The following is a 21,726-nucleotide window of genomic DNA, read 5'->3' as shown; positions in this document are numbered from 1 at the left end:
GTCACACCTTTGACTTCTGACCTGCAGACCTATGTCCTGTGGGTGTCACAGGCCAGCCTGGACAGGGGTATTCCTGCCAACTCTGTCCAGCGTGGCCTCAGGCTGATGGCCAGACACCTGGCCCAGCCTGAAGGCTGTTTGGGCATCCTGCCTCAGCCACTCCTGGGCAGTGGGGCATGGGCGGCCGGGTACACGGGAGGAGCCGTGGGGCCATCTCCTGTGGGTCTCATACTTCATTTTGGTTCACCTTGGAGATGCTTCCTTGCTGAGAATGTCTCAGCTTCTCCCTCACATCCTGCCTGTCAAACCCGCCAGCCCAACGCAGGATCCATGAGGCCCCAGTTCACATCTTTGCACTTTCGTATTTTTCCTGTAAAGATTTGTTGTCAGGCCAGATTTCCAAAGCGTTGAAGAAGTAAGGAGACATATGACACATAAATTCAGATTCCCAAACGTCACCTTTCAAGTCATTATAAGCCTTAGTCCGTGTGTTGGGTGGCAGGAAGGGTCTGTGGCTATTCGTGCAAGTTTGACCCAAACCCTCATAGCAAGGTCACTGAGCTGTCAGTGTGGGGGACGAGGGACATTTATGGCCAGCTGGTGCAGCCCTGGGCCAAGCCCGTGCAGCACAGTGCCCACGTGGTTCTGGGGGTTGGGGAGGGTCCCACCGAGTGCCACAGGAAGACGCTGGGCCTGGTTTCTGCAGCCCTGCACAGAGGCAGTGACCACAGCAGCCTTGGGAAGTCTTCCGAAACCCACCCGCTAACTCCCTTGGTAGCAGGCCTTAGAGTGTCCATTAGGAGACCGTGTGGCCACACAAGCAAAAGGCTGCATTCGTCAGTACCCAGAAGACTGTTCCTTGGATGTCAGGTCAGGGAATATTAAAGCACAAACTGTCTTTTTGTCCCAAAGTTGACTTTCTGACACTTCAAGTTATGTTCTATTTCTCTCACATATGAATATTCAAATTGGAAATCAATCATTATTTTTGGACTGGGAGCCACCCTGTAACTTGAATTATTAAGACATCCATAGGGCTCCCCTCACCCAGAGCTTCTCATCCTAATGGCTGGTGTAATTTATTCTTTTCTGTGCATTCTCTTTATTAATCGGCAGCTGCCTGGTGGCTGCTTTACAGTGGGAGCTGGGGAGTAACACCGGCTGGCCACTCACCCCTCTCCCAGTGAGAAGAGGTGAGCCCAGCCGTCTGGCCCCGCCCTCGGTGGTCCCCCCATGCGAGGCCTCCTCCCTCCCCACCGCTTCCTTCTCCCGAGTTCCCCACAGGCTGGTGGCCCCAGGGTGCTGGCTGGGCGTGCGTGTGGCTGCATGTCCCCAGGCAGCAAGTAAGTGAGAAGCCGGTTCTGGCCAAAGGCACCAGGCTGGGTGGAGCTGAACACTCTGGGCTTCAGGCAGCAGCACCATCTCCCAGGGCAGGAGACCCCACGTGGGTGTCCCTGCTGCAGCAGCTTCTCGGGCACAGGGGAGGCTCTTCGGGACAGAACGGGGGCCTAGTCCTTCTCTCCTAAGCACTTTCTTTCTGCAGAGCTGCATGCTGCCCAGGCCGGAATAGAAAGGACGCTCTGACCCGTGTCCTCTGTCCTCTCCCTCTGCAGGAGCAGTTTGAGTTTGCACTGACAGCGGTGGCGGAGGAGGTGAACGCCATCCTCAAGGCCCTGCCCCAGTGAGCAGCCGCTGCCTCCTCGGAGGAGCCACTGCCCCCCCGCGTCCCTGGGAATGCCGATACGACTTCAACCTTCTGTTAAACCTCCTGTGTCTTCTGTTGTAACCGCATAGAAAAATAGGGTCCTTAAAACTCCCGTAGTCAGTACACTTTAGCAGTTAAAATGAGCATTTCTGTTTAACCAAATAATAATAGAGATTGGTGGAAAAATCCAGTTACGGGAAGAGGGGAGCCATTTATCTATCTCTAGTTTCTTTAAAAAAAAAAAATTACTTTTCCTTGAAGTATACATTCACGTCCTTAACCACTGCCGTCATAGTCACGATGCGGTGATGAGCACAGTCGATGCTGTGAGTGAGACTTTCTGGCCCTGGGTTAGCCGTGCAGGGAGGGGCACCACAGAGGCCACTAGTCACGTCTGACACTTGTCCTCGAGATGGTCTGTCGCTGGAGACACCACAGGGAGGAACTGTTAGTGCCCATACCTCTGGGGCAAATAAAATCATCACAGCACCTCGAGGCCCTCACCACCCTGTGTCCACACTCTGCCCTGAGCCCTGGGGACAGCCCTGCCACACATGTTGCCCAAGGAAGGACCAAGGGCTCCCCCAGGAACACCTGCTTCTGAGTCCGTGACTGTCTCAGTTTTCCAAACTTACAGATGAAACCCAACCCTGAGACACATTTTAACATTAAAACACTGATTTCATTGCAAAAATGGTTGCTGTTAGTGAACACTTTCCTGTGACATTTCTGAGATCAGGAAGAACAAATCTGAGCATTTAACAACCTCTGCGCTCTCCGCCCGGCCCTGCTGGCTGCCCGGAGCAGGCTGTGGACATGTCCCCTCCAGGAAGGCCGGTGTTTGCTTCCACTGTGGGATCACAGCCCCTGGGAAGACAGTGAGGTGCACACAGCAGCCCCGCTGCCTCCCAGGACTCCAGGGGTGGTTTAAGGAAGCCTTGTCCAGTGCATAGAGGTGACCTGGGTTTGCCAAAATAACATGTGAGCATCAGATTTGCCATCACCCCCCAGAAACAGGAAAATCCGCTTCATTAAACTCAGAACAGTAAGGTCCAAAAGGGAATGAGGGTATTGGGGTGCAACGCATACATCGCGTGGCAGCGAGGCAGGAAGAAGATGCCCCCGCTGTGGTGTCCCCGCCCTTCATCTCCACAGAAACCACTCCACAGGGCAGACAGAGGGAGAGCCGAGGAGTGGAGAGAAAGAGGCCAAAACGTCATCTGTGTCTAAATGGTGTAACGTAGGCCGCTTTGATTATCTGTCATTTCCTTTCCAAAATTGTTTCTATCTGGAATTTAAATAATTAATAGAAGTGAATTTATCTGAATATAGGAAGTATAGACCTACTTGTAATTTCTAACTTCTTATGTTTCAAAAGAAATCCTCCAGTGTGAGATATATAAATATATTTAATGGTGTCATATTAAACTTCTGATTTCACATTTGAATAGTCTTTATTTGGAGAGCAGAGATAATTTTGTCCTATCTTTTGGTTTCCAGAGGTATTGACTGTTTAGTTTGCTAAAGCCAAGCACGAGCATTTCCTAAACTTGGAAGTATCTATGTTATCTGGGGCACTAGGTGTGTATAAGGGTCAGAGTGTTGCTGAGGTTTTAGTCTTGAAAATACCATGAGCCACTCTCATTGCAACACCGCACATACCTGTGCCCATCCTCTGTGTCCAGCCTCTGTGCCCATCGTCTCCATCCATCCTCTGTGCCCCGTCGTCTGTGCCCCACCTCCCTCCCCATTCCCAGTCTGCAGGTCACATCGTCTAAGGTGAAAACGGGGCCCTGTCCTGGTGAGTCTCATAATGTGTTTCCAGCTCTAATTCCATCAGAGGACCCCCTGACCACCGTCCTGCATGGGACTGGAGACCTCACCCTCCTGGTCACACAACCCCACACTCCAGCCGGCAGGACAGCACTTGGGGACACATCGCCCATAACCAGGGGGAGGGTGCTTTGGGCTGTGACGCAGCTCACCTTACGTCCTGTGCTTGACTGTTTTCACTGGCAGAGATGAGAGAGGCAGGATGGTGGAGACAGTTTGTCACAAAATCAGATCATTCCTGAGTGGAGCTGGCCAGCTGGAGGGGCTTGGTGCTGAGAAAGAGGAAGTGTCTGGACGCCACCTGTTAAGGGGCAGTGAGGACTCTATCAAGACCCTTGCAGTTGGCCAGGGCCACTGACTGGGGCTTTGCAGTGGGGTAGAGGGGAGACTGGGCTCGTGTCAGCCTGATTTGTGTTATTGTAAGTGGGGGTATCCAACCTTTCTTCTTTTCTGCCACAAATTGAAAGACCGGGAGTTACCTTGTGCCACACATTAAATACACAAACACTTCTATAGCTGATGAGCATAAAAAAGGTCTGTGCATACTTTTTGAGATATCTGACACCACAGATAAGCAAAACAGACCTCAAAAAATCTGTATGTGGCCCACAGGTCACAGGTTGTACACACCTGCTATAAAAGAATTCCCAAGGCTGGCTGATTTACACAGAAGGGGACTACTGGCTCCGGATTCGGCAGGCTGTGCGGGAATCGTGCAGCTGGCACCAGCTCCAGCAAAGGCCTGAAGCTACTGCCCCTCAGATGAGGGGTGGGGGTGGATGGGGGCGGGCGGAGGGGCTCCACAGATGCGGACACAACATGGTGAGCCTGGAAGCAAGAGAGTGGAGGAGTTGGGGGCCTGCCCACTACAGGGAGGGGTGTGCCCCACAACCCAGACGCCTCCAGCACGGGGGGTCACACTTCAACACAAGGCCTAAGGGGTCCAATATCCAAACCCTAGCAGGGCTCAGCTCCACATGCAGCCAGGGCCAGTGGACACCCAGCCAGGAAGCAGGCAGAGTCAGTCGTCAGGCAGGACGTCAGGGCCGAGGGGCTCTGGCCAAGCCCACCCAGCCGGACTCCTGCAGCAGCAGGTGGAGGACCAGCACCCCCTGGGGGAGGGAGGACCACGTGGCGCCTGACCAGATCCTGGGTCAGTCTGTGGGGGAGCCTTGCCAAAGGGACTTCGCAGGCTCTTTGCTAAAGTGGGTCTTATGGGGAAGTGCGCAGACGGCCAGGAGAAGGCTGGGGAGCCTGACTAAAGTTGGGCCAGCACAGAACCTTTGTCCCCACCTTGTCCAAGGACAGAAAGAGAAGTTCTCCTCTTCTTAGAGTAGTGTGACTCCACTTCTCATTCTGTTCATTAAGGGCTGACCCCTGTGCTGGGACTCGGCCGTGGCGAGTGTGTCTGCCAAGCGGAGAGCCCCTGGTCCAGGGTGGGGCAGGGAGATTGGGATAACCTAGTCAATGGTGGGAGCCTACCGTGAACCGTTCCTGAGCCCAGAGAGCATCGAGACATGGGGTCCTCCCTCTGCAGGTGGCGCAAGGCAGACGGGGTGACCTGATGCCAGCCGATGCCGTAAAGGTTGTGTGCACACAAGCCATCACCAGGGTTTCTCTCAAGGTCATAGTACCCTCAGTGTACAGGGCCTCAGGAAAGGAGCGAGGATTCCAAGTTAGAAGGATAAAAAAAAAATGGAAATGCTATTTTGGAGAGTGGTAGGCAGATATCAGAGGAAACTATAAGAATTCAAGCTCTAGTCCAGACTTCAGGAGGATAGTAAGGCCTCACACGAAAAGAACAGGGCTAGAATCTGACATCAGGCATGCTATAGTTTTCTTCAGAAACATAATTTTCTTCCGGCATAACCCCTGTTTCTACCAAAGATAATAAAAGTTAGGCCGATTTGTTTGCAAAATGTGTTCAGTCTCATCAACTTGGCTTGATTGTCTCCATAAGAGCAGCAAGAAGAGGCACTGGCCGTAGAGACCCTTTTTAAGAGGACTTTGCTGGCACTTTTTAATATAGAATCCCAGCTGAATTGGTAAAATCTTCTGGAGGCAGAGACAGAGCTAGCAACTTTGCATCAAGTTTCATCTGTGACATCTGCAGACTTGGGCAAATTCCTCTCTCCTCAGAGTCCCCAAACCCTCCTGAGGTTTCTGGGGCTACCAACAAGGGGCATTCCTTACTCATGCAGGGGCCAGTTTTCCCGGAGGGCTTCGCTGGGCCCTGCAGCCCCCCTCAGCTCTTTAAAGTTGTTGCTTCTGAAAACACGACATTCCAGTCAGCCTGTGGTCCAACCAGGGTTCCCAACTGTGTCTCATTACAAGGACTTCTGCCAAAACTGTATTGCCCACAGAAATAAGAATATTCACAAATAGTTTCTGAATTCTGGAGGGAGCAAGTGGAGATAAAAAGTGACTATTTCAATATTTGTCCTCAAAGTGTATTTCACTGAACTGCCTTAACTACAGATAGCTTAAGAGGAAAAGGTTTCCTTTCCCTGGAAAACAAAACACGAAGGAACACCAGGAGCCACAGTTAACAGTCTCAGTGTACTCACCCGTGAGGCTGATCCTCCCTTTGCCTCCAGCTGAGTCTGCAGGGTCCTGAGCCGCCAGCTCCCCCTTGGAGCTCTGCAAATTCCCACAAAGACTGATGGCGTGAGACACCTGCACCACACAGCACAGTCAGAGCCCTGCCCATGCGTCTTTGTGAAGAAAACGGTCTGGACATTAGCTGATGGCAAATGCTTTTAGAAAGAATTAAAGTAGAACAAACAATAACTGTCTATGGATGACAAGGACTTACAATAACGTGGCTAAGGCGCCAGCCACATACACCTGAGCTGGCGGGTTCAAATCCAGCCTGGGCCCGCCAAACAACAATGACAGCTTAACCAAAAAATACCTGGGCGTTGTGGTGGGCGCCTGTAGTCCCAGCTACTTGGGAGGCGGAGGCAGGAGAATCTCTTGAGCCCAGGAGTTTGAGGTTGCTGTGAGCTGTGATGCCACAGCACTCTACCCAGGGCCACAGCTTGAGGGTGTGTCTCAAAATAATAATAATAATAATAATAATAATGTGACTAAAAATCTGATGACAATTTATTGTAATATTGAAGCAATTGGCAAGGAAATCTGGTTATTTCTGGACATCAATAGCAGTCCCCAACCTTCCTGGCAACAGGAATCAGTTTCATAGAAGACAATGTTTCCACAGACCAGGAGAGCGTGGGGAGGGGAAGAGATTCCCTCAGGGCACAGCACGGGCTCTCCCATGAGAGTCTGAGGCCCACTCACATTGCTCACATCACTGCCCCGTCAGGTCACACCTCCGGCATATGGGGCCAGCACCCTACTCCTTTGAGCCACAGGCGCCGCCCAATTTTAACACTTTTAATTAAATATGATCTCGGTTATCTGTCTAATTCAAGTGACAATAAAGAATTTTAAAGACAGATGAAGGTTACACAGTTGCAAACAAAACCTTAGATCTTATATTGAGAAGACTCATTTTCTTAAGTAATCAAAGACCTAATAAAAGACAACTTGAGGGTTGGCACCAGCCACATAACACCAAAGGTGACAGGTTCACACCCTGTCCGGGACAGCTAAACAACTGCAACAAAAAAAATAGCTGGCCATTGTGGTGGGCACCTGTAATCCCAGCTACTTGGGAGGCTAAAGTAAGAGAATTGCTTGAGCCCAAGAGTTGGAGGTTGCTGTGAGCTGTGATGCCACGATCAATTACTTTAAAGATAAGGAAAAGCCTTCACATTCTAAAATCGATACTCCAAGAAAACTGTCAATGTACTATTAAACTGATTTTTTTTTCTTTTGGAGACGGAATCTCACTATATTGCCCTCAATAGAGTGCCGTGGCATCACAGCTCACAGCAACCTCAAACTCTTGGGCTTAAGTGATTCTCTTGCCTCAGCCTCCCAGATAGCTGGGACTACAGGCACCCACCACGACGCCCGGCTATTTTTTGTTGCAGTTGTTATTGTTGTTTAGCTGTCCTGGGCTGGATTCGAACTCACCAGACTGGATGTATGTGCTCCTCTCCCGGGGCCTGACATTGGGGTCATGCCCTGCAGCTAATACTACACCCTCAGCCCACACCATCCCTGCAAACGGACACAGGGAAGGAATCACTTCCCAGCACCGCATCCCGGCTCTCGACTGGGGACTTATAGGCTGGGGTCTTACAGAAAGACCAAGGTCCTCCCCTGGACCCCCCAAGCTCGCACACACCCAAAGCCACAGCAGCCTTGCCGGCCAGGGCAGCTCTTAGTCCATTTGCCCTGCTGCTGGGTCCTGCCCACCCTGCCACTGGACTGCTGGGGCGCTGACCACTGTGCCCCACAGCTGCATGGTGGGGAAGCTGCTGCCTGGGCACTGCAGGTCCCAGTGGAAAGGTTTAAAGCACAGCTGTGGCACATGCTGGGGGTTAGGGGGTGTCCTGCAGAGACCTGAGATTGGGATTGAAGCTGTCGATGCATTTTAGTGGGCAATTTAAACTGACAGGGCAGCTCCAGGAAGCTTTTTTTCCTACAAATTTCACTTAATACTCTGTAAACACTGATGTGCCCACCCACACCCCCCACGGTGCCCCCGCCTCTTTGCACCTCTGGCTCCCGCTTTGAAGTATGTGCAGGAAACCACGCAGTGTCCTCTGTGGGGAACGACAGCGGGAGTGTCTGTAATCTGTGTTTTGTGCTTTATTAATCAAGTAGAACGCTAATAAAAAAAAAAACCTTCCTAATTAGTGGAATAGACATTAATTCAAAGATGTTTATTGGAATAGAAAATTAGAATTTGATTATACCTTTGTTCCTGAACAATGGCTGGGTTTCATTTTATTTAATATTTGTTTAGAAACTGGTCTGAGCCATTTTTGTTGCTCTGCTTATTAGACAAACCAGATGGTTTAGGTAATTTGCTCTTTGTGGTCGACTGCAGTTGACACACTGCACACAGTGGTTCTTTTCTGGACACTGGGCTGCTTTAGCAGGGCAGCCCTTAGGCCTTCTCAGTGGGTGGGGGCTCAAGGTCTCTGTGTGGCATTGCCTGGCCAGGGGGGTGTCTGTCCTACAGGGACTGGCTCTCACTATGGAGGGCCAGGCAACAGAGAGCTGTCCATCGTGACCCCCAGAGCTTCCTAGTGCCCAAAGGATGTGCATCTGCTCACCCCGCTCGGGCCAAGCATGTCCCCACTCCAACACCATGGCTGACCTTGGGAAGGTCACAGTGGGACACCCCCAGGACACAGCGGCCTAGTTGGGGTTGGAAGTCAGCACATACCTCCTAGAGGTGCAGAGGGCTCCGCTTCTGCTGTAAAGGGACCCGCACGTGGCGGGCACCCTGCTCCTCAGGGTCAAAGCGGGAAGAGTGGACAGAAGTGCCCAGCTGAAGTCCAGTGTGCCTGGACCTCACACTCATGCCCAGCCAAGCTGCCCTCTCCTCAAGCTTCTTTCTCTTGACAAACAGTGAATGCTCACATCCACAGGTACACAGTGAATGCCCATGTCCATGGGATGCACACGACAAATGCCCACATCTACAGGTACACACAGTGAATGTCCACGTCCATGGGTACACATGTAGAATGCCCATGTCCACAGATGAACACAACAAATGCCCACATCCATGGGTGCATACAGCGAATGCCCACATCCATGGGTGCACACAGCGAATGCCCATGTCCATGGGTGCACAGAGTGAATGCTCATGTCCACAGGTGCACACAGTGAATGCCCACGTCCACAGGTTCACACAGCGAATGCCGACGTCCATGGTGCACACAGTGAATGCCCATGTCCATGGTGCACACAGTGAATGCTCACATCCACAGGTGTACACAGTAAATGCCCATGTCCACAGATGCACACACTGAATGCCCATGTCCACAGGTGCACACAGTGAATGCCCATGTCCATGGTGCACACAGTGAATGCCCACATCCATGGAGCACACAGTGAATGCCCACGTCCATGGAGCACACAGTGAATGCCCACGTCCATGGTGCACACAGTGAATGCCCATGTCTATGGTGCACACAGTGAATGCCCACATCCATGGTGCACACAGTGAATGCCCATGACTATGGTGCATACAGGGAATGCCCACGTCCATGGGTGCATGGTGAATGCTCATGTCCACAGGTGCGCACAGTGAATGCCCACTTCCGAGGGGCACACAGTGAATGCCCAAGTCCATGGTGTACACAGTGAATGTTCATGTCCATGGGGTCCACACAGCTAATTCCCACATCCACGAGTGCACACAGCTAATTCTGACATCCACTGTGCACACAGTGAAAGCCCAGGTCTATGGTGCACACAGTGAATGCCCATGTCCACGGTACACACAGTGAATGCCCACGTCCACGGTGCACACAGTGAATGCCCACATCTATGGTGCACACAGTGAATGCCCACGTCCACGGGTGTACACACTGAATGCCCATGTCCATGGTGCACACAGTGAATGCTCAGGTCTATGGTACACACAGTGAATGCCCACGTCTATGGGTGCACGGTGAATGCTCATTTCCACAGGTGCACACAGTGAATGCCCACTTCCACGGTGTACACAGTGAATGTTCATGTCCATGGAGTCCACACAGCTAATTCCCACATCCACAGGTGCACACAGCTAATTCCAACATCCACGGTGCACACAGTGAACGCCCACGTCCACGGTGCACACAGTGAATGCACATGTCCATGAGTGCACACAGTGAATGCCCACATCTATTTTGCACACAGTGAATGCCCACGTCCATGGTGCACACAGTGAATGCCCACGTCCACGGTGCACAGAGTGAATGCCCACATCCACGGTGTACACAGTGAATGTTCATGTCCATGGGGTCCACACAGCTAATTCCCACATCCACAGGGGCACACAGCTAATTCCGACATCCACGGTGCACACAATGAAAGCCCATGTCTATGGTGCACACAGTGAATGCCCACGTCCATGGTGCACACAGTGAACGCCCACGTCCACGGTGCACACAGTGAATGCACATGTCCATGAGTGCACACAGTGAATGCCCACGTCTATTTTGCACACAGTGAATGCTCACGTCCATGGTGCACACAGTGAATGCCCACGTCTATGGTGCACACAGTGATTGCCCATGTCCATGGTGCACACAGTGAATGCCCACATCCATGGTGCACACAGTGAATGCCCATGTCTATGGTGCACATAGTGAATGCCCACGTCCACGGTGCACACATTGAATGCCCATGTCTATGGTGCACACAGGGAATGCCTACGTCCATGGGTACACGGTGAATGCTCATGTCCACAGGTGCACACAGTGAATGCCCACTTCCACAGGTGCACACAGTGAATGCCCATATCCACGGTACACACAGTGAATGCCCACGTGCACAGATTCACACACTGAATGCCCACGTCAACAGGTGCACACAGTGAATGCCCACATCCACGGTGTACACAGTGAATGCTCATGTCCACAGGGTCCACACAGCTAATTCCCATGTCCACAGGTGCACACAGCTAATTCCGACATCCACAGTGCACACAGTGAATGCCCATGTCCATGGGGTCCACACAGCTAATTCCCACGTCCATAGGTGCACATAGCAAATGCCCACATCTACAGGGTGCAGCTCACGCATGGCTAGCAGCCTCACAGCAATTCCCTCCATGCACCCACACTTCCTGAGGACAGGAGCTGGGGTTCCTTCAGCTCTCAGGACTTAGAGTCTGGCCTCCTTCCCCATAAAATTACGATCACAATGCCAAATGAGCACCTGCCACATAGGGGCCGACGTGTCTAACATCCCCGGTGCCCACGTTCCTGCACAAGGCACTGCAGCCTGTCTCCTGGGTCACTCGTCAAGCTGCAGCAGCAGCGTCTGCAGCTACACCCTGGCAGGAAGCAGAGACACAGTAGTGACGAGGAGTGCTCTGGGTCCCAGGGCCCCGATGTGGGTGCTCCCAGATGGACAGGGCCACTGATGGCCCAGCTACCTGGCGGTCACTACCTATGGGAAGCCCAGAGCAGCATGCACAGCGGCAGGCACCATGCACCACCTGTCTGAGCCCCCACACATGTCCAGACCTGCACGGCCTGCGGCCTGGGCCTCGGGGGCTGCATGTGCCCTGTCAGGCATGAGCTGGGCTTGACTGACACAGTAGCCAGACTCAGCCCCAGCTCTGCGGGAGCCTGGACCCCGGGAGGCGTGTCCTGTGGGAGAGGATGCTCCAGTGTTGGTTTTCACGTGTTCATTTCAGGCCAGGCTGGTGTCACCAGTAAAGCTCCTGCTGAGACAAACTTAGACACACTCTGGCTATACCCCTCTCTTTGGCAACACTTGCCACAGGGACCACACAGTAGCTCTGCATCAACCACAGCCCCCAGGCCCCTGGGACACAGGCAAAGGGCACAGGACAGGAGACAGCTGTAGCAGGGGCTTCGTCACATATTTGAGCCCCTCCAGGGGACTTGGGGCTCCCTACCAGCCCTGCCCCCAGTCCTCTATGCCTGCTCATTCCCCTAGCACTCAGGACTCCTGTGGACTCCTGCCTCCAAAAACCCCCACCTCTTCAGGGCCCCCAGGGCTGGACTGGGGAGGAGCCAGTGGTGGCCTTCAGGGGTTCACAGAGTGGCCTGCCTTACCCCTGCCCTGCCACCCAGAGGAGGGATGAGTTCTCCTGGGGAAGGTCTCAGCCCAAAGTAGGGGACAGTCTCATGTCCCCAGAATGGTGGAGTCAGCCCAGGACCCTGGCTCCACCAGGCCCTCCTCTCACCGCTGCAGACTCTGTGTCCTACTGTCCTGCCCCCAGTTTACTCTCCACCCCTGTCCTCTCTCAGCCTGGCTCTACCCTCACCCAACCAGATGGAAACATTCATTCTCCACTCCCCTGAGGCACATCCCCGGGAGGGCAGCCCCACTGGGTCCAGAGGCCAGCAGACCCCCTGGCCCTCCATGCATGTGCACACGTAGACACATGAACCTGTGCACCCACGTGTCCACATACTTGCCTGCATGCCCACAAGTGCACCAGCAAACACACACGTGCACGTGTGTACATGCCTCCACATGTGGTGCACCTGCACACATACATACCTGCACACAGACATCCCTGCACACACCTGCACTAACCTGCACAAACACACCTGCACCCATACACACCTGCACACAGACACCCCTGCACACACACCTGCATACATACACACATACACCCCCGGACACATACACACCTGTACACACAACTGCACACACCCCTGTACACACACACAGCTGCACACACACCTGCACACACCTGCACACACACCCCTGCACCCATACACACCTGCACACACACCCCTGCACCCATACACACCTGCACACACACCCCTGCACCCATACACATCTGCACACACCTGCATAAATACACATATACACCCTCAGACACATACACACCTGTACATACAACTGCACACACCCCTGTACACACACAGCTGCATACACACCTGCACCCATACACACCTGCACACACACCTGGACACATACACACCTGTACACACAACTGTACACACCCCTGTACACACACAGCTGCACACACATGCACACACACCCCTGCACCCATACACATCTGCACACACCTGCATAAATACACATATACACCCTCAGACACATACACACCTGTACATACAACTGCACACACCCCTGTACACACACAGCTGCATACACACCTGCACCCATACACACCTGCACACACACCTGGACACATACACACCTGTACACACAACTGCACACACCCCTGTACACACACAGCTGCAGACACACCCGGACACATACACACGTGTACACGCAACTGCACACATCCCTGTACACACACACACACAGCTGCACACACACCTGTACACAGATGCCCCTGCACACACACCCATGCCCACCTACACACAGACACCCCTACACACACCTGCACACACACCTGCACCCATACACACCTGCACACAGACACCCCTGCACACACACCTGCATACATACACACATACACCCCCGGACACATACACACCTATACACACAACTGCACACACCCCTGTACAAAGACACAGCTGCACAGACCCCTGCACACATACACACCTGAATACACACCTGCACACACATCCATACACACCTGTACACACAACTGCGCACACCCCTACACACATACACACCTGCACACACACCCCAGTCACATACACATAACTGCACACACCCCTGTACAAACACACAACTGCAAACACCCCTGTACACACAGCTGCACAGACCCCTGCACACATACACACCTGAACACACACCTGCACACACATCCCAGACACACACCTGTATACACAACTGCACATACCCCTACACACACATACACACCTGCGCGCACACACACACCCCTACACACATACCTGCACCTGCACCTGTGTGCACGCACACACACACACACACACACACGCCCCTGGGAGGGAAGGAACCTTTGGGTTCCAGCCAGGAGAGAGAGTTAAGGTCCTGGTGCCAAGGCAACATCATACCAGGCATTGGCCACCAGGATGCCACAGGATGAGGCAGGTGCCCCAGCACAGATGGAGGCCTGAGTCACTTCAGGGCCCTCCAAGGCAGCAGTCTGCCCCAGAACGGGTGAGGCTGGGAGCGACCGCAGGGCCATCTCAGCAGCATCAACAGCAGAGGCAAGGCTGTGTCTGCTGTGTCCTGAGGGGACTGCAGCGCAGAGGTTGCTTCCTGCTGCTGTCCCAGCCCTGGGGCTTCCCAGCAGAGCAGGGGTGGGAGGCAGATGAGAGAGGCCTGTGGTGCAGTCCTGGCACCCAAAGCCTTTAGAAATGAGTCAAGACCAAATTCAGAAACTTAGGGCAGGGTGGGCATCACCCTAGCTGCCCAGAGAGGAGACATATTTATGACCCAGGCCTGAGTTATAGGCTCACTGGCCTAGCCCTCCGGGGTCTGCTCACATAGGCTGGGAGTTACCAGCTGGGAACTCCTCAGTGGCTCCACTGGGCATGTTCCCATTAGAGGGACCCAGGAATGGGCTCTAGACCCTCAAGGGCACAGTGCTGGGGTCACAGGAAGTGGCTCTACAGGGCATCCTGGGAACCTCTTCATAGCTGGTCAGCTGGTCCTCCCTGCCCCGTGGGCATAGCCCTACAGAGCTGGCCCAGGGACAGCACAGACACAAGTACTAGTGACACTGACCTGGCCACATGGGAGAAGCAGGGCCACAAGGGACTTTGGGGCGGGGGGGACATCCTTGATGGGACCATCAGGGAGAGGGAGTGGCCATGGAGGCCCTAGGAAGGGAAGGGGGACCAGGAAACGCCCAGGGGTCTGGCCAGAAGGCCCCTCCGAGAGCTCTGTCCCCTCTGAGCGCAAGACAGCGCTACAGCACTGGCACCCTCTGGCCACCCAAAATGCCCACCCCTGGGTCCCTCTGGCCACCCAAGATGCCCATCTATCCTTTCTCCCCAAGTGTCTCTAACCAAGGGCAAGGCCCACAGTGCCAGACACCACCCACACCTCTGTCCATTTTCAAATGAGCAGCCCTTGGAAAAAGCAAACCCCACGAGGCTCAGAAAACCCAGATCTGGCTGGCAATCCTAGTCACCGTCCTGAGCTCTCCAGGAGGCCGCGGGATGCAGCCTCCCCTCCACTCTCAAGCTCCTTTCTCAGGAGGAAGAGCTGCCCCAGCCAGCCTCCTGGTTCCATGCCCCCCAGCACACACACACCTCAAAAGGCGCTTAGGTGGGTAGAAGTCAGTTCAAAAACTACAGCCAGCCATGTGGCCTCGGGGGCCTTCCTTCTCCTCCTGGCACCTCAGTGTCCTAACCTGCAAAGTGGGATGATGATGACAGTAAAAAGTGACACCTGCTTGGAGAGTCCCAGGCCAGAACCCTCCTCCACCCGCCTCACAGACTCCTTCCTGCCTGGCAAATGAGCAGCAGGAATTCTCAGGGTCGTGGTGACCCGTCATGAGCGGCACAATGGTTTCCAGCCATTTTAAGTGGCCAAGGTCCCTAGTACATGAAGGGGCTTAGTGCACCCTCAGTTGAGCTGCCCAGGGACATGCCTGCCTGACTGGCCCCGAGGATGGTAAACCATCTCCAATGCCCAGGCTGCCACCATCAGGGAGTGTGAGGGTGCGGGCACCGCCTGGGGGCACCTGAAGGGGTGACTGGCTGGGGAGACCAGAGGGGCAGCCTGGCATCCCATGCTGGGTGGGGAGGGCTAGAAAGGGAACGAGCAGGAGGGAGACCCCAGACCCACCACCCACAGCTCTCTCTCCTCACTGCCCTGCCCCACCCCAGCCCCTATTCCAGCTGTCCCACCTGCTCAGTCCTCAGGTCTCCGTTCCCTTGGGCAGGACATAAAGCCCGTTCCTCCCAGAATCACTCTCCACACCCTGGACTCCCAGGCCCCCTCTGGCCGCTGGACTTGCAGGTTCTCATGAACTCTTCCTGCCAGATGGACTATGAAGCCCTCCAGTCAGACAACCTTCACCCAGGGACACAGCTGCTTCCATAGGAGGAACCTGGGCGGCCGTCACCTTGGGGGTCACTCTGTGGCTCAATATGACTTTAATTGTCAAATTTGAAATGGTCCAACTCCTAATGCAAAACCATCTTTCTGAACACACGCTCCCATCTCTGCTTTATTTCCTGACATAATTATAATTACAAACTATAATAATTTATTTCATTTGTCAAGTTGCTGGAAATGGCTGCTCCCGGCAGAGATACTGCCTTTGCCAACCCCACGTTCATCAAACCAGCCTCATAATCACCTACCACATAGTCACTGGAGCCCTCTAAATCACCAACTCCAAGGGCGTGGGAGCAGCTCTGGTGAGCCATGGCTGCCTCGGGCCACGTGTCGCCTTGGCCTCCTGAGCTGTGAAACTGAGACAGGAAGGGCACCAAGCTCTGGGGGACAGATAAAGCTGCCATGAGACCCGTGTGGGGACCCCTGGTTCTTGGGGCCTACAGGGACACATGGAAGAGCCAGCCTGTCTGAGGAGCCCCCATCCACCCTGCTCACCTTCTGCTGTCCACACAGCCCAGCAGAGCCCAGTCATCAGAGTCACTGGCCAAAGGTGTCTCAGGTCCATGTGGCCAGACACGGCCTCACAAGACTCACCCTGGCGCTTGCTAGAAACTCAGCTGGACCCAGCCTAGGTCCACTGAGCCCAGGTCTCCAGGAGAGGAGCGGGCGCCTAGGTTCTCAGCAAGCCCCCTGCCTGAGTCTCAGGACGCCCAGTTTGGGGGACAGACTTCCCCCAAGCTGGGGCAGGACTCCAGGACACAGCCAACACCACCCAGAGGCCGACCCCCAAGTGCCCTTCCCACCTGAGGGAGGAGAGAGGGTCCCTCCCTGCAGAGCTCAGGAGGCCCAGTCCTCCTCCAGCAGCTTGTCCAGCAACCTGCGCGCACTCATGGCGTCATCATCTGTGCTCAGTGGCTCATCTACTCTGACCAGCCGAATCATATCTGATGATTCACCTTCAGACACACAAGAAGAAAAGATGCTCTAAATGTTGGGCAGTGCCTGTGGCTCAAAGGAGTAGGGCGCCGGCTCCATATGCCAGAGGTGATGGGTTCAAACCCAGCCCTGGCCAAAAACTGCAAAAAAAAAAAGAAGATGCTCTAAATGTCTAAATGCTGCATAATTAATGATGATTAAGGAAGCTGCTAATTTTGTTAAAGAAAAATTATTAAGATCTTTCACATTGCAAGGAAAGTAGGGATGCACATTGGTGGGGGCGTGAATATTAGGAGACTCGGCTGAAAACCTTCAGAGGGTATTATAGACTTTGGGAGTCAACAAACACTTATGAAAATATGAATTTAATAGTGCAAGCCAGGCTCTTTCCCTGCCGCCACCAAACAGCGCAGAGGCAGAGGCTTAGGTGAGGTCAAGATTCAACTTCACTCGTAACCCACCTCCACAGCCGAGGAAGGCATTGCTGCTGGAGGTGTAATGGACATTAATACCGCTTTACAAGAGGTGCTGAAGACGCCCTCATCCATGATGGCCTTGCACGTGGAATCCGCCAAGCTGCCAAAGCCTTAGACAAGCGCCAAGCCCATCTTTGTGTGGTTGCATCCAACTGTGACGAGCCTATGTATGTCAAGTTGGTGGAGGCCCTTCGTGCCAAACACCGAATCAACCTAATTAAGGTTGATGACAACAAGAAACTAGGGGAATGGGTAGGCCTTTGTAAAAATTGACAGAGAGGGGAAACCCTGTAAAGTGGTTGGCTGCAGTTGTGTAGTAGCCAAGGATTATGGTAAAGAATCTCAGGCCAAGAATGTCATCAAAGAGTACTTCAAATGCAAGAAATGAACAAATAAAACTTTGGCTCATGTTAAAAAAAAAAAAAAGTGCAAGCCAGAAAAAATAGAGACCAGGTGACATCATATCTATAATCTCTGTAGAATCATTTGATGTAAAGCACAAAATTAAATAATTTTAAAGAATTTTAAATAATTTAAATTTTCCTGTATTTAGAACAATCCCAATTTGGGAATATTTTCAACTTTGGAATACAAATTAGAACTTGAATATTAACTTTGCCGTTTCACGATTTCACACAGAGGTAAACCTCAGTTTAACTTCCACTTACATCCAAGAAAACATCACCTTGATTCAAACATACAAACAATGAGTATGAGGAACAGAAAAAGTGTGAGGGTCCCAAATGTCTCTTGATTCCCCACCAACCTGGGATGGATGGACACGCGGTTTTCATGCCACAGACGTGTAGTCCCCCACCACCACCACCACCACCCGCCATCAGCACTTCTCAGGCCTGTCGGGGGTGAGGCAATGGAAACCTGGGCTTCTCCTGGTGCTGATCACAGCAGAAGGTAATAGGGGTGGGCTGCAGGGCTGTCCTTGGAGGTCCAGGCACTGCTGGGCTCTGCCCCAGGCCATTGTGTTCTCCCCATGCTGCCCGCCCCCAAGGGCTCCTGAGTGTCATAAACATGGCCTAGGCCCCAATCCTGCCCTAGAGGCATCTGCCTCAGAGGACTCTGCTACTGCTCCTAATGAAACAGGATCCTCCAGTCTTCCCCCAACCCCCTGCAGTGGGAGACACAGGCCCTTCCAGAGCTGGTGGTGGGGCTGCTGTCCCCTGTGGGTCCCTCCTCTGGAGGACAGTCCTGTGCTGACCTCGAGAGTCTTCCAGAGTTTATCCATAGCTCAGTCTGGGGGAAATCCTGGGAAAAAACTCTAGAAACTGGTGACCAGAGCCTTCTAGGACAACCGCCTGGGGCCACACTGACCCTGGGCAGCACCCCCAGGACCCATAGCACAGGGACTGCACCTGGGAGACCATGGGTGTCTCAGCCAAACCTGGAGCTTCTGATGCTTCCTTCTCGCACTCCACTTTACTATCTCTGTGTCTCTCAGCCTCTGTCTATTTCTGTGTCTCTGTCTCTCTCTGTCCCACTGTCTATCTCTGTCTGGCTATTTTTCTCTCACACACACAAATGACATTCTTTGTTTTCTCCTTGGAATTTACAACCAGCCCCTGCACCTGCACTACCCTCCCTCTGCAGCCCCAGTGCTGATGACAAAGGGCCCAGTGGCTCCTCCCAGCCCCACAGACTGCCCAGACTCCAAGGAAACATACAGCAGGTGTCTTTAATGACTTCCCACACCCTTAAGTGGTCAGCTCTAGAAATAATTGCTCATAGAAGCAATTTCCCTTTTTATCTAAAAAGCGAGGGTGTCTTTTTGATTTGGGGAACAAAAAGTTGCCTTTCACAAGTACCCAATTTAGATTGTTTGCTAAAATTAAGCCCTTGTTCATCAGACATTTTTAGACTGAGGAATTTTTAACTCACACCATATGATAAGTAATGTGTTTGATTAGTAAAAGAAAAAATTACTTGTCATATTTCTGCATGGATTAAACTAAACTTTCTGTCGCTGGATCTTATCGAGAAAGGCAGTGTGTATAGTTTCTGTGTGCTCTGGACAACAGACAAAACCGGTCCTTGGGTGAGCACAGCCAACAGGCATGAAGACACCTTTTTCCCCCAACCCCATGAGGTTACAGCCCATCTGTGGACATCAGACCTGAACCTTTACCAAAACAATTAGGGACAAAGGAGGAAAGGGAAGCTTCATACGCTGTTGGGAATGTAAATTAGTACAGCCAATATGGAAAACAGTATGGAGGTGCCTCCAAAAATTAAAAATAGAACTACCATATGATAGTCCCACTGCTAGGTTATACCTCCAAAGGAAATGAAATCAGAATAGCCCGTGTTCCTCATAGAATTATTCACAATCATCAGCATATGGAAACAGTGTCCACTGACGTAGGAATGAATAAAGCAAGTATGGTGTATACAGGTACGCCATGGAATATCACTCAGTCTTTAAAAATGAGGCCAAGATTTCCACCTGCAAAGAAAATAAGAAGAAAAAGGGAACACCACCATTTGTGACAACATGCACAGACCTGACGTATGTCACACTGAGTGACATATGCCGGTCACAGAGGGCAGACACTACACGGTCTCGCTTAGATGCAGAATCTACAACAGTCAAGTGCACAGATGTAGGATGGTGGCTGTCAGGGACTGGGGAGAAATTAATCGGAGGACACAAAGTTACATTCAGTTTCGCAGACAAATGAGATCTGTAGACCTGATGTGCAGCATGGTGACTGCTGTGCTATAGACTTGAAATTTGCTTTAAAGGTAGATCTTAAGAGGTAGCACAGAATGAGTTTCTAACTTTTATGGATTTTATCCTAACGGCATGTTGTAGTTGGTGCCAAACTATAATAGAAGTTGAAACTATACTAGAAGTTGTTCTTACCTGAAGAACCAGATGCCAGAGCTCAAGGCAAATATAGACTGGGAAGTGAGAATGTAATTTATAAAGAAAAAAAGGAAGAGAGGGAGCCTACAAACTCTGTTCTAACCTCTGGCTGCATCCTGAAACATAAACACACAAGGAAGATTCAAAAGCATCCCAGCTGAGGATTAAGACAATCTCAGTGGGAATTTGAGCTGTCACCTAAGAGACAGCATGTGTAGTTTAAGACCAAGTAGTTCAAACAAACAGACAAACAGGAACATAACAAAATCCAGAGTCTGCAGCTGGGCAGCTGGATGGGCAGATCTCTGCAACTTTCTCAACCAAGGGGAGGCAGCGGAGATGACACTGGAGACTCCCGGGAAGCATGACTCTGCTGTCCCCAGCTCTTCAAACACAGCCAGGACACTGTGAGGCAGCCCAGGCCACATGGAGAGCTCCGCCAACAGCCCTCAGCCCACAGCTGCCACACAAGTGTCACCTCCCAACAATCTCACTCTCAGCAGGTGTCACAGAGAGAGACTAGCTGTCCTCACAGCACCTGTGTAAACTGATGCCCACAGGAACCAGTAAGAGACAATAATTATTATTGTTTTAATTTACCAGGTTTGGGGAGTTAATTTACCCTGTAGCAATAACTAACAAAGAGCCTCAGAAACTTAAAACGCTGTGTCAAAAGGTTAAACATCCACAGAACTGGAGTCCTATAAAAAGAGAGAGATTGCAGCAAAAAATATTTGAAGATTAAAATAGCCCTAAAGTATCCAAATTTAAAGGAAGATGAAATATTACAGCTTCAAGAATTCAAGAGACTCAGTGCCTGTGGCTCAAGTGGCTAAGGCGCCAGCCACATACACCTGAGCTGGTGGGTTCAAATCCAGCCCGGGCCCACCAAACAACAATGACAGCTGCAACCAAAAAATAGCCAGGCGCTGTGGCTGGCGCCTGTCGTCCCAGCTACTTGGGAGGTGGAGGCAGGAGACTCACTTGAGCCCAGGAGTTGGAGGTTGCTGTGAGCTGTGATGCCACAGCACTCGGCCTAGGGTGACAGCTTGAGGCTCTGTCTCAAAAAAAAAAAAAGAATTCAAGAAACTCCACAATGCCCACATACAACAACAAAAAAAGTTAAGATGTCTTCAACAGAGCAAGTAAAAAACGGCAGGAGTCGCAGAGAGAAGCAGGGCCACAAAGACTGCTGACGCCCCACCTGAGACTATGGAAGCCGGAGGGCAGTGGAGCAGCACCCCTAACGAGCCAAAAGGGAAAAACTCACCCCAAACTTCTCAGCCACTAAAAATATTTTTCAAGATAAACGTGACGCTAAAACATCTTTAGATAAA

At 52.2% G+C, this 21,726-nt stretch overlaps 1 protein-coding gene and 1 pseudogene across 4 annotated transcripts in view; both read left to right on the top strand.

The window, feature by feature from the left end:
• PTPRN2 (protein tyrosine phosphatase receptor type N2) overlaps nucleotides 1-3,145 on the top strand; it is an 834,764-nt gene extending 831,619 nt beyond the window's left edge. For all 4 annotated transcript variants that reach the window (XM_053609608.1, XM_053609611.1, XM_053609607.1 and 1 more), the window contains one exon: nucleotides 1,614-3,145. In XM_053609608.1, the coding sequence (XP_053465583.1) occupies nucleotides 1,614-1,685 (72 nt within the window). In that variant the 3' untranslated portion in view covers nucleotides 1,686-3,145. The remainder of the gene's footprint in view (nucleotides 1-1,613) is intronic.
• A 14,361-nt stretch (nucleotides 3,146-17,506) lies between these two features.
• On the top strand, nucleotides 17,507-17,904 carry LOC128560089 (40S ribosomal protein S12-like; annotated as a pseudogene).
• Nucleotides 17,905-21,726: the final 3,822 nt, after the last annotated feature.

Source organism: Nycticebus coucang, chromosome 11, assembly GCF_027406575.1.
Source record: "Nycticebus coucang isolate mNycCou1 chromosome 11, mNycCou1.pri, whole genome shotgun sequence".
Classification (NCBI taxonomy): Eukaryota; Metazoa; Chordata; class Mammalia; order Primates; family Lorisidae; genus Nycticebus; species Nycticebus coucang.
This window is presented reverse-complemented; position numbering and strand designations above follow the sequence as displayed.